At 39.4% G+C, this 13,298-nt stretch overlaps 1 protein-coding gene across 22 annotated transcripts in view; it reads left to right on the top strand.

Moving 5' to 3' along the window:
• Nucleotides 1–12,028, top strand: part of CCDC30 (coiled-coil domain containing 30) — a 139,145-nt gene extending 127,117 nt beyond the window's left edge. For 21 of the 22 annotated variants that reach the window (XM_070609983.1, XM_070609985.1, XM_070609972.1 and 18 more), the window contains 4 exons: nt 747–883; nt 2,888–3,002; nt 10,460–10,527; nt 10,880–12,028. In XM_070609983.1, the coding sequence (XP_070466084.1) occupies nt 747–883; nt 2,888–3,002; nt 10,460–10,527; nt 10,880–11,078 (519 nt within the window). In that variant the 3' untranslated portion in view covers nt 11,079–12,028. The remainder of the gene's footprint in view (nt 1–746; nt 884–2,887; nt 3,003–10,459; nt 10,528–10,879) is intronic. The other variant, XM_070609976.1, reaches the window with a different exon arrangement.
• The last annotated feature ends 1,270 nt before the right edge of the window (nt 12,029–13,298 follow it).

The following is a 13,298-nucleotide window of genomic DNA, read 5'->3' as shown; positions in this document are numbered from 1 at the left end:
TTGGCGGGTCATTGGTGAAGGGAGAAGGGCAATTCTACACTGTTGAGCTTCTAAACTCCTCACCAACAGTGCGATTTACTAATATCTATTGACTTAATATAACACTTAGTGTTTTTTCACAAAATACACTCCTTTATCATTTTAGCTATAACTTCACTAGCTATTGCTTTCAGGTAAAGTCGTTGGTAGAAAATGAAACATGGTGTCAACCTCAAAATCATTTCAGCATCATCACTGCAAAGATATTCACAGTACCTGGCTTAGATGCTTGACTTGCCAAGCCAACTGAGATCTTGACTCTGGTTGTTGAGTGAGTTGGCTAAATTCCCATCTTCCTCCCTTTGCCTTAAAAAGACTATAACTCCAAAGCAGACGGAAATGTGTTATATGGAAACTTTTTTCAATCTGGAGAATTCAGTTGTATTTGTTAGTGATTTGATATCTACGGAATTAGAATACAGATGAGAGCACTTGGACTTTATTGAAAGTTGAGTGCTCAGATATTTTTAAATGTTAACCCTAAAGAATGAGTAAATGTCCAAACATTTACGTGACATAAAATAACCAAAATAAATAGAAGAACAAGCTGGTGGACAATGTCAGCAAACAAGTGAAAACAGACTAGAGGACAGGAGAGAAAAAGTAAACAAGGGACATTTGCTGTCAGAGCATAGAAACAGGCTGATGCTCCTAAATTTATAATGCTTTCTCCCACCATGGTAATTAGGGGGCTTTGTTATCCCTAGGAGAAGACATTCCAGGACCAGATCACTGCCCAAAATAATATCCTGCTCCTAGAAAATAGGAAACTTCTGGAGCAACTCACAGAGCAAGAAGAACTGATCCACAGCAACAAATGGATAATGTCTTCAGTCCAGAGCAGGTAGGTGCTGTCAGCTCCGAGTTGCCAGTGAACCCCACAAAGAGGATATTTCTCCCTCAACAAAGCAATCATCCCAGAGATTGTCCTTTGAGTTTGTGGCCTATCTCATAGCTCTTGTTCTGCCATCTGCTATTTTCAGCAGTTCATACAAGTGGCAGAAGTTGTGAAATTAAAGAGAAAAATATCATGGTCGACCATTCAGATAGGCTCTTTCAGGTGGCATTGCCTCCCTGAGGACCCATCTATGCTTGTTCTGGCTTGTCACTTTGTGTGTGTTGACACTCATCTTTGTCATTTGATACCTATAGAATCAAGGTAGATCAAGAGAGGTCTCATCAGGCCATATGAGTGACTTAAATTCATTAAACTTACAAGATACCAGTATATTAATTTCTCATGAGAAATATGCCCAGCAGATAAAAATTCACATATCAGCCAGCCCAAGCATTCTCTCCTCTATAAGAACCTTTAATTACAGTCACAGTTTTCTTGGAGTATAGAATTAGAGCAAAGAGAGTGGGTTGATCTTAACAGATAGTATCACTAACAATAACTATAATGATTAACATTTTTTTGAGCACTTACTATACGCTAGTCACTGTTCTAAGCTCTCCCTCTATATTGATTTAATCCTCACACCAATCCCAGGAGGGAGGCACTATATAGCCTTATTTCATGATGAGAAGCTGAGGTCCAGAGAATTTAGTTAACTCAGTCAGCCTAGTCGGTGGCAGAGCAGCATGTGGACGTCAGCAGCCTGGCCTTGGACACTACAGCACCACAGTCTGGGGAGACATCTGCCAGGCAGACAGGAACTCTCCTTTCCGCTGCTTTGCGACAGTCTCTGATTATCTTTTATTGTCTGTGTCTCCTCTTTTGTATAGTCTATATAATCCATTAACCTTCTCAAACTATGTCATTGCTTCTGGCATCCCAACACAACTGACTCGTTACCCTTGTCTTAACATTAATAATGTTCCTGTCTTGCCCTCCTTGAAGACCCACTCTCGTCACCCAGAGTGGACGTGGATGTTTTCCTTAGAATAAGTTTTTCCTACGGGATGTTTCCTCATTTTACAGATGAGGGAACTGAGGCTCAGATTCAGTAATTTGCCAAGGGTCATACAGCTAGTAATTGGCAGAACCAGAACTCAAACACAAATCTCTGATGAAAACTATCATATTGTCATTATGTGTTCCAAATAAACTGTGGCCCTGGAGAGAAAGCCTGGTATAGTGGTTAAGGGCTAGGCTTAGAAGTCAGAAAGATCTGCGTTGGCATCCCAGCTCTATGACTTTCTGGTTTTATGTTCTTCAACAAGTTACTCTCCGCTCTCTGAGCCTCAGTTTCCCCATCTGTAAAACAGGCTTCATAGCAGTATTTCATGGGGTTGTCATGAGGATTAAATGAACTAATGCATGAAAAGTTTTAAGTGCTTACTGTGTGGAAAGGTTACATGGTAACCTATCCACGGTGGTGCTTGGTCCGTGGTAAGTGGACCTTGGTAAGGCTACCATGGTAAGACTAAGCCCAAGTCCATGGTAGTACTTGGTGGATGGTCGCTGCTGCTACTACTACTACTACTACTACTACTACTACTACTACTACTACTACTACTACTACAGAAGTACGGGATGCCTGTGTGAGATCAGAACCGGAAGCAGGCCGTGTAGCTACAATATCTGAAGGGATGCAGTCTCTTGTTTCAGCCCTACCCCTAAATGGGCTCATTTCCTTCCTTAAGTTTCTCAGGGGCTGGAAGTGTTCCTTTCATATTCTTGCATATAGTATGTCTCTGTTCTCGGGATGTATTTAATGACTATGTACAGGCAAGAAACTTATTAATTTTTACGTGGTCTTGGAATATGATGGGAATTAGTCTGCCAAAGTTGGTTCTAAAATCTGGGCTAAGACCCAGAACTAGTGGGAAGTGGGACATAGTTTTGTGTTTTAGTAATGATACAGAAATTTTTGGTGATGACTCCAATTTATCCCATTCTTAGAGTACTTGTGCTGGATAAAGAAAATAAGCAATTACAGGAAAACAGTCTCCGGCTCACACAGCAAGTTGGCCTCTTAGAGCGCATTATAAGGAGCGTCCAGATTCGCAGAGGAGAGGTAACATGGGCTTCTCATCAGGTCCTTACTATGAAGTTTGGGTTGCTAAGGATGCTGTGTTCTCTTTTCCCTTCATCTTCTTCATACTGTAGCCTGCACTTGGCCTCATGTTGGACTGTGGCAAAGAGGCTCACTGGCTGCACCCCAGGGCAGCAGACCCTGAGACTGCTCTTGGCCAGCTTTGTTCTTCATTGGGTCAGCTTTTATTGAACACTCTCATCCCATGTGATCCCAAAGCAATTTGTGCATGCTTCATAGCTTCTTCCTTAACACACTGCATTGTCATTGCCTTTCTGCTTCATCTCTCATCAACTCAGCAGCAATCCTGGGGGGCAAGGATTGTATCTCATATGTCATTGTATCTATGGACAGGTGCTCCATAAATATTTGAGAATGAGTGAATGTTAAGTGTTTTCACACATATGTCTCATTCTCAACAACTCTGTTTGCCATGTATTATTTTAGCCCCCTCTGAGAGATGAGCACATCTGAGGCTAAGAGAGGTAAAGTGAAGCTAGTCCAATCTGGCAATGAGTCAAGCCTAAGGAGAACATCTGAGTCAGAGAAAAGCAATTATGCTACAAAAATGCAAGCAGACAAGTAGCCAAGACCAGAGAGATGCAACAAACAGGATAGGTTCAGACAAAGTCCAGAGTCTGGCTGGTGAAGAAGTCAGCAAGAGGGACTTCAGTGAGCGGAGTTGCAGTCTGAATCCAGGATAGAGGCTGCTTGCTTTCTTCCCTGGCTTGTATCACCTGCTAGATGTTTCTTCTCAGGATACTTCACAGTAGATCCTGCCTGTTGGGTACTATTACTATGAGCGCAAGACCTGCATCTTGTTTGCTCTCAGAAAGGCGATTATTTCCAAGCCATATGAGTTGTTTTTCAAATTTTGTCAAAAGTAGAATCACTAGATTATATGGCCTAATTTCTAATAGTTTATGTCTTTGCTTGAGCTATAACTGCTCTCAATTGTCTAGTTACTTACTGTTTTACTTTAGTCATTCCTTCAACAAACATTTATCAATTCTAGGAGCTACACTAGGTCCTAGGAATATGAAGATAGACCCTGTTTTCAGAGGCCTTTAGTCTAGTAGAGAAGGACAGACACATACATGAATAACTCCTATAGAAGTCTTAACAGAGTATATGCTACGACCAACAGCTTTGAGATCCACAACATTGTCCTCAAATCAACATAGGAAATGTCACATGGGTCAGGACTGTGGTACATCAAGTTCAATGTTCCATGTGTGACAAAGGTACCAACTTGTAATATCTTGATACCTATTGGAAACAACTCCAAAATTGTTTTTAAACTTAGAATCTTAAGGATCCTTCAATTCAACCCTCTCATTTTATACAGGAGGGAGATAAAACCCCCGGGGGGTGGTTAAATGATATGTTTGAGGTCACACAGCTACTGCTTGCATTGCCTAGATCTCTTGGTTCTCAGTAACTGAGTATCACATACTGTAAATAGATCAGTATATAGATCTCTGAGATCAGACATATCCTAGATCGCTTCCTTCCTTGTAGCAACTCAGGGGCTAAAATGGTGACAGCTTGACATTTGTTGAGTGCTTACTATGTGCCTGGTACAGTGCTAAGCATTTTATGTATATTATCTTATTTAATCCACCAAATAATCTTACGTAATGTCTGTCATTCCATTTTCACAGCTGAAGAAACTGAGATCTAGAGAGGTGATGTGACGTCATTGCCCAAGTCACATAGCTAATAAGTAGAAGAGCAAGGAGTGAAGCCAACTCTCTCTGGTCCCTTGTTTTTAGCCACTATGTCATAATACCCTAAGTCTGCTGTTTCCCTTTTGGGGCATTGGAGTAACCAGGGACATGGCCTTGTAATAGGCATATTGCTTCCTGTATTGTAATTCCATCTGTCTTCCCTCTTGGATTATAAACTCCGTGAGAGCAGGAACAATGTCCATCTTGTTACCCACTGTGTCCCAAGCACTTAACATCTGGGGTACGGCAACAACTTCTTAGCTCATTTCCTCTCAGTGTTTCCTCCTCTTCTGTTCTGTCCTGCCCATGCATCTAAACTAATCTCCATGAAGCACTGCTTGATTTCACAGTACTTCATCTCAAAGAGTCACAGACACTTCCTTTGTCTATAAGATCAAGTCATTCATTCAACAAATATTTATTGAGCATATACAGTGTGCCGGGCCTCATATTGTTCTCCATATGGTTTGGATATGATGAGGAACAAGATATAGTGTCTGCCCTCACAGAACTCAAGCCTAGTGAGAATGACAGTCATATAACTGGCAACTCCCATGCATTGTGATAAGTTCTTGAATAGCAGTGGGCCCAGAATGCTATGGAAGCAAGAGGAGTGGTGGTTAGGGAAGGCTTCAGGAGTTGTTGATATCTAGGCCAGAAGCACTGAAGCCACGCAGGAGCTTTCCTTATTCCAAATATCTTTCTGACATCAAACAAGCCTGATCAAATGAAACTAATATACTCACTGTTTCCCCAAAAGCTCTGAAGTTTCCCCCCTCTATATCATGTATTTCTCTTACTTAGAAAGACACATCCCATCTTCCCTCCTCTATCTTCCTGGCTTCCTGTTGTTCTTTTTTTTTTTTTTTGAGTTATTGATAGGTTACAATCTTGTGAAATTTCAATTGTACATTAATGTTTGTCAGTCATGTTGTAGGTGTACCACTTCACCCTTTGTGCCCACCCCCCACCCCAACTTTCCCCTGGTATCCACTAAACTGTTCTTAGTCCATAATTTTAAATTCCTCATATGAGTGGAGTCATGCACAGATTATCTTTCTCTCGCTGGCTTATTTCACTTAACATAATTCTCTCAAGGTCCATCCATGTTATTGCAAATGGAATGATTTTGTTCTGTTTTGCAGCTGAGTAGTATTCCATTGTATATATGTACCACATCTTCTTTATCCATTCGTCTGTTGCTGGACACTTAGGTTGCTTCCACGTCTTGGCTATTGTAAACAGTGCAGCAATAAACATTGGGGTGCATAGGACTTTTGGGATTGCTGACTTCAAGCTCTTTGGATAAATACCCAGTAGTGGGATGGCTGGATCGTATGGTAGTTCTATTTTTAATTTTTTGAGGAATCTCCATACTGTTTTCCATAGTGGCTGCACCAGTTTGCATTCCCACCAGCAGTGTATGAGGGTTCCTTTTTCTCCACAACCTCTCCAACATTTGTTGCTATTAGTTTTAGATATTTTTGTCATTCTAACGGGTGTAAGGTGATATCTTAGTGTAGTTTTGATTTGCATTTCCCTGATGATCAGCGATGATGAGCATCTTTTCATGTGCCTATTGGCCATCAGTATATCTTCTTTGGAGAAATGTCTGTTCATGTCTCCAGCCCATTTTTTGATTGGGTTGTTTGATGTTTTGTTGTTGAGTTGCGAGAGTTCTTTATATATTATGGATATTAAGCCTTTGTCAGATATATGACTTGCAAATATTTTTTCCCAGTTAGTGGGTTGTTTTTTTGTTTCAATCCTGTTTTCATTTGCCTTGAAGAAGCTCTTTAATCTGATGAAGTCCCATTTGTTTATTCTTTCTATTGTTTCCCTTCTCTGAGAAGGCATGGTGTCCGAAAAGATCCTTTTAATACTGATGTCAAAGAGTGTACTGCCTACGTTTTCTTCCAGAAGCCTCATGGTTTCAGATCTCACCTTTAGGTCTTTGATCCATTTTGAGTTTATTTTGGTGAATGGTGAAAAAGAATGGTCAATTTTCATTCCTTTACATGTGGCTTTCCAGTTTCCCCAGCACCATTTGTTGAAAAGACTTTCTTTTCTCCATTGTATGCCCTCAGCTCCTTTGTCAAAGATAAGCTGTCCCTAGATGTGTGGTTTTATTTCTGGGCTTTCAATTCTGTTCCATTGATCTGTGCACCTGTTTTTGTACCAGTACCATGCTGTTTTGATTACTGTAGCTTTGTAGTATGTTTTGAAGTCAGGGATTGTGATGCCTCCCGTTTTGTTCTTTTTTCTCAGGATTGCTTTAGAAATTCGGGGTCTTTTGTTGCCCCATATGAATTTTAGGATTCTTTGTTCTAATTCTGTAAAGAATGTCATTGGGATTCTGATTGGGATGGTGTTGAATCTGTAGATTGCTTTAGGTAGCATGGACATTTTAACTATGTTTATTCTTCCAATGCATGTACATGGAATGTCTTTCCATCTCCTTATGTCGTCATCCAATTCTCTCAGAAAGGCCTTGTAATTTTCATTATATAGGTCCTTCACTTCCTTAGTTAAATTTACCCCAAGGTATTTTATTCTTTTTGTTGCGATTGTGAATGGTATTGTATTCTTGAGTTCTTTTTCTGTTGGTTCATTACTTCCTGTTGTTCTTATAGCCTATAACCAGAGGTGTCTTTAGAAGATACAGTGTGAGCGGGGCTGGCCCCATGGCCGAGCGGTTAAGTTCGCGCACTCTACTTCAGCGGCTGAGGTTTTCACCCGTTCGGATCCTGGGCGTGGACATGGCACAGCTCATCAGGCCATGCTCAGGTGGCGTCCCACATGCCACAACCTGAAGGACCCACAACTAAAAAAAAAATACACAACTATGTACCAGGGGGGCTTTGGGGAGAAAAAGGAAAAATAAAATCTTTAAAAAAAAAAAGAGGAAGAAGATACAGTGTGAGCATATGACTTAAAACCATGCAATGACTTCCCACAGTCTAAAGGATAAAACCCAAATTTTCTGCCATGGTCTTCATATTCTCCATGACCTGGCCTCAGTCAATCTTACCCATCTCATCTCTCTTTGGCTCCCTTCTCCACTCTGTGCTCCACCCTGTCCAGGTCCCTCAATCCTACGTGCCATCAGCTCCCTCTGTTGCCTTCTCCCATGACTTCCCTCCCCCAGATTTTCTCTTGGCTGGTTCCTACTATCCCATAGGATTCAACCTAAATGCCTCCTCTTTCATAAAGCTTGTCCTGAACCCTTCGCTCTCAAAATCTGGCTTTGTGTCCTTGATAGGTTTTCTCATTTCACCTTATGTGTCAAATCCCAGCTCAGCATTTTACTGATTGTGTGAAGAAGGGAGACCTGATTTACCTCCCAGTTCCCTCATCTGGGAAAATGAAGTAATGACACTCAAAGGTGGCTGTTCCACACAAAAATCTGTACATGAATGTTCATAGCAGCATTATTCATAATAGCCAAGAGGTATAAACAACCCAAATGTCTATCAAATGATGAGTGGATAAATAAAATGTGGTATATCCATACAATGGAATATTATTCAGCCATAAAAAGGAATGAACTATTGATCCGTTCTATAACATAGATGAACTTTGAAAATTTTATGTGAAGCAAAAAAGAAGCCAGTCACAAAAGACCACATATTGTATGAGTCACTATATATAAAATGTCCAAATAGGCAAATCCATAGACATACAAAGTAGATTAGTAGTTACCAAGGGCTGAGGGCTTGAGGAATAGTGGGTTGTAGTTAAAAGGTATTGGGTTTATTTTGAGGGCGATGAAAGTGCTCTAAAATTGATTGTGATAATGATTGTTCAACTCTGTGGATATACTAAAAACCATTGAATTATGCACTTTAAATGAGTGAACTGTATGGTATGTGTATTATATCTCCATAAAGCTATTACAAGAATAAATAAATATGTGTGTGAGTATATATATATATATTTTTTTTTACAAAGATGGTCATTGAGGATAAAGTAGAATAATGCACATAAGTTACCTAGTATATTGCTTGGCAAGTAGTTGGCATTCAGTAAATGACAGCTCCTTTCTCTCAGTGCATATATATCACTTGTTCTTATATGGAACATTTCTTGAGTTCCTCCTATAGGTTAGGTATGATTATGTTATTTAATTTTCACAACAACCTTGGAAGATTAGGCATTAATTGTTATGCTTACATTTTAGATGAAGGAGACAAGAGTCAGAGAGGTGAACGGGTTGCCAGAGTCTAACTGGTAGAGCCAGAATTCAAGCCTTGGTCTCCTAACTCCCAGTCCAGTAAAGTTCCCAACACGTTATAGCTCTCTCTCCTCCTTGTATAAGCTTCTCACTTCTTTCAGGACAACTAAGAATTTCTCACAGAAACTGGTTGGTCTATATCAAAGGTTAAACTGAGGTCCAAGTTCAGGGGAATCATAAACCCCTGTAATTGTACGTAAAATTTGGTCTGTGTTGATCTGTTTTTCTGAGAAAGACTATTTTGTTTTTAAAGTCATGAAACTCAAAACATATCCTTCCTCCCCCCCCCCCCGCCCCATTATTTAAGTGGACAGAAAATGTTTACCAGAGTATTAAGCAAAAACTTTCCTAAATAAATAGAATAGAATGATTATATCAACTAATATGAGGTAATTCATGCAGGAAAGTAGATATAAAAAGCAAGGTAGTAGTAAAAGCACTAATATAAAAAGTATGACATTTATAATGACAAAATATTCTATAGGTATTAAGGGGTTACATTTTGTTCCAGTTTTGTTGAGATATGATTGACATACAACATTGTATAAGTTTAAGGTGTACAATGCAATGATTTGATATATGTATATATTGCAAAACAGTTACCACAATAAGATTAGTTAACATCTGTCACCTCACATAGTTATAATTTTTCTCCCTTGTGATGAGAACTTCTAAGATCTACTCTCTTAGTAACTTTCAAATACACAATACAGTGTTGTTAACTATAATCATCGTGTTGTAGATTACATCCCCAGAACTTATTTATCTCATAACTGGAAGTTTGTACCTTTTGACCACCTTCACCTAATTCCCCCACCCCCCACATCACCCCCTGCCTCTGGCAATCACCAATCTCGTCTCTGTTTCTATGAGTTTGGTTTTTTCTAGATTCTACATATAAGTGAGATCATACAGTATTTGTCTTTCTCTGTCTGACTTACTTCACTTAGCATATGCCCTCAAGGTCCATCCATGTTGTCACAAATGGCAAGATTTCATTCTTTTTTATGGCTGAATAATATTCCACTGTGTATATATACCACAATTTCTTTATCCATTCATCCATTGATGGACACTTAGGTGGCTTCCATATCTTGGCCGTTGCAAATAATGCTGCAGTGAACATGAGGCGCAGCTATCTTCAGGACAGTGATTTCATTCTCTTTGGATAAACATCCAGAAGTGCAATTGCTGAATCATATGATAGTTCTATTTTTAATTTTTTGAGGAACCTCCATACTATTTTACATAGCGGCTGCACTAGTTCACATTCCACCAACAGTGCACAAGAGTTCCCTTTCCTCCACATCCTCGCCAGCATTTGTTATTTATTATCTTTTTCTTGATAGGCATTATAGCAGGCATGAGGTGAGGGGATTACATTTTTAACCAAAAATATATATAAAGCATAAGTTCTAGGATCATATTGCCAATAGTGTATCATTATAATTTTTAATATTCATCTTTCTTTTTAGGAAACAACAATTAGTGACATCCCTGAATTTGAAGCATTGAACAAAATCTTGCCCTTACCAAACTCCAGGTTAGTAAAGTCAAGAAATCATCTGCATGCCTGAGTCATGGCTGCCTAACTAGTCCCGAGTTGCTGGCTTGAGGAAGCATAGCATTTTGGGGTAATTTTCTCTATATTTAGTATTTAAATCCTCTCCTAATTCCTTCTCCCCTCACCACTGTTTCACCCCTGCATCTGACAGAATCCTGACTTAAGGTAGAAAATAATCCATAAAAATAAGTTTAAAGTAAATTTTATTTGGTTTTCCTTGTGTGTGACAGTTTTAAAAAACTGAAGTCCTTTTGATGCCTTATCCCTGTAACCTCAAAGTGCTAGCACAAGATCCTTTCTGCACGAAGTCCTCACATGTGGCCTTTCTTAGTTTTTCAGAAACAGGTTTGGTAGAGTCAGTTGGAAGTCTTCAGGAGACTGAAGAGCACGAGTCAGAAGAAGCCATGGCAAACCCCAAGGCTCTCGAGCCTCTTTCATGTTCACAGAATTCCAAAGCTGGACCCATAAACGTGGCTTCTCTGAAAGAGAGACGATGTATGCAAGAACAGGACCAAAAGTCAGAACTATAAAATCAGTGGTTTCTAAAACTAGACTGATCAAAGCTGCTAGCTGACAGCTTGGATGTGAAGGTGGAACGTGACATGGAGAAGAGTCATCACAGATCCCCACTGGGCATCAACCAGGAGTCTTCAAAACTGCTGATAAATTCATTAAACCAGTTCTAAAAGTGGATTTCTCAAGTTTGTTTGATATCCTCAAATGCCTTGTATTGATCAATGTCATAACAAGTTCAATGGCTTAATTAGGTTCCTGCTCAGCAGAACACATATATGGCTAATTCAGCATACTTTACCATTATTGTGAGTAGTTTCTTATTTATTTTTTAAAAGTAAAATAAAACAAATACTTTAAAAAGGAAAAACAACACTTCCTATAATCCCACATTCTTAACACAACTATTTTCATTTTAGAGTTATTTCCTTCCGGTTCTGATTCAAATGCATGAATTTTAAATGGTTATCATACTACATATTCATTTTCATAGTCTGATTTTTAATTTAATATACCATAAAACATTTTCTCATATTTTAATAGTCTTCATAACTATTGTTTCATAGCCACCTGATATTCTATCATGTTGATGTTGTATAAATTTTCTTGTTGACATTTAACTTGTTTCTACTTTTTCACTATTTAAGATTATGCTGTAGTGAAAGTCTTTGTGAATGTAGCTCTTTTCTTCTCTTGAATTATCCTAGAAAACAAATTCACAAGATTGGGTCAAAGGATATAGATGTTATATAGTTTTGGTATGTCATTTATTGAATTACTTTAAAAAAAAAAGTTGTGCATACTGTTTCCATAGTCAAGTTATTCAACCTCTTTAGGCCTCAATTTCTTGATCCAGAAAATGGGAACAATAATAGTTCCTATCCCTTGGGGTCATGAGGACCAAATGAAATGAAGCGTGTATTTAGCACTTAGTAACTGCTTAATAAATGCTAGATATCATCATTTATTTTCACTAGCAGTTTATGAGTATACAAGTTTTTCTAAAACTCATCAATATTGGATATTATCAATTTAAAAAATTTATTCTAAAATAGTTGTTACAAAACTAAACTGAAGGGTGAGTCCTGCTGCTACATCCTCCCCTTCCTCCTTTTCCCTCCTTATTCTCTTCCTCTTCCTTCATCTTCAATTGGCGATAGGGAGACCAACGGGAGAGAGAAAGTAACCAGAGATTAAAAAAAAAAAAAGACCCCTGAAGTTGAGACAAACTGAATTTTTATGTGTAACCCTTGCTTCCTCAGACCACTGAATTAGAAAGGATGACCAAAGGATGTAGGAAATAACAGCTATGATATGGAATACATGATCTGACTCCACGCCTCGCCCAAGGTCACCTTCTCTCACTCAGTTCATTGAATCCACTGAGTCCTTACTATGTGCTATTCAATAGTAGGCACTGTAGCTACGCCTGTGAAGACAGACAGGGAGAGTATCTGCTTTCATGGAGTGCTATTAGTTTGCCAGGTATATGCATGTGTGGCAGGGGGTAAGGTGGGGACAGACAATATAATTTTGGATGTTGAGTGGCATGAAGAAAATAAACCAGTGATGTACCTGAAAGAGGGACAGAGGGCTACTTTAGATTGGGTGCAATGTTCCCAGTCTGTGTGACATCTGAGCTGAGACCTGAACTATAAGGAGCACTCCCCACCCCTATTAAGATCTAGAAAAGTATTAAAGACAATTAACAGTTGGCACCAAGGCCCTAAGAATATCCATCTCCGTGACCTCGAGGAACAGAGAGGCCAGAGTAGAGTAACTGAGGGCAGGTGACACAGGATGAGGACAGGTAGGTGGTGGGTGACAACATAATGTAGGCCTTCCTATGTAAGGAACTGGATTTTACTTAAATAGGGGAAGCCAGGAGTGATTTATAAGCAAATTTATTTTAAAAGCTCTAGCTGCTCTGAAGAAAATGAAGTGGAGGTGACAAAAGTGGAAGCTTGTGGCAGAACTGGAACTAAAATTCTAGTATCCTGACTTCTGGGAAAGGTTGCATATTGACTGAGCAAGCCTTGTATGCCAGGCTGTTCTAAGTGCTGAGGATAAACACAGTTCGTGCCTTTGTGGGGCTCACAGACCAGTGGGCAGGCATGTGGGATGGTTCGGAGGCCTTAGCTGCAAGGGCTGATAAGGACCATGGAGATAGCTCAGTCCAAACCCCCTGGCCTGAGCAAGAATAATTTAGTGTAGCCCAGGAGCGGGATGCCAGTTAA

This window comes from Equus przewalskii, chromosome 2 (genome assembly GCF_037783145.1).
Source record: "Equus przewalskii isolate Varuska chromosome 2, EquPr2, whole genome shotgun sequence".
NCBI classification, from domain to species: Eukaryota; Metazoa; Chordata; class Mammalia; order Perissodactyla; family Equidae; genus Equus; species Equus przewalskii.
Note: the sequence above shows the minus strand (reverse complement) of the source record. Positions and strands in the feature narration are given on the sequence as shown.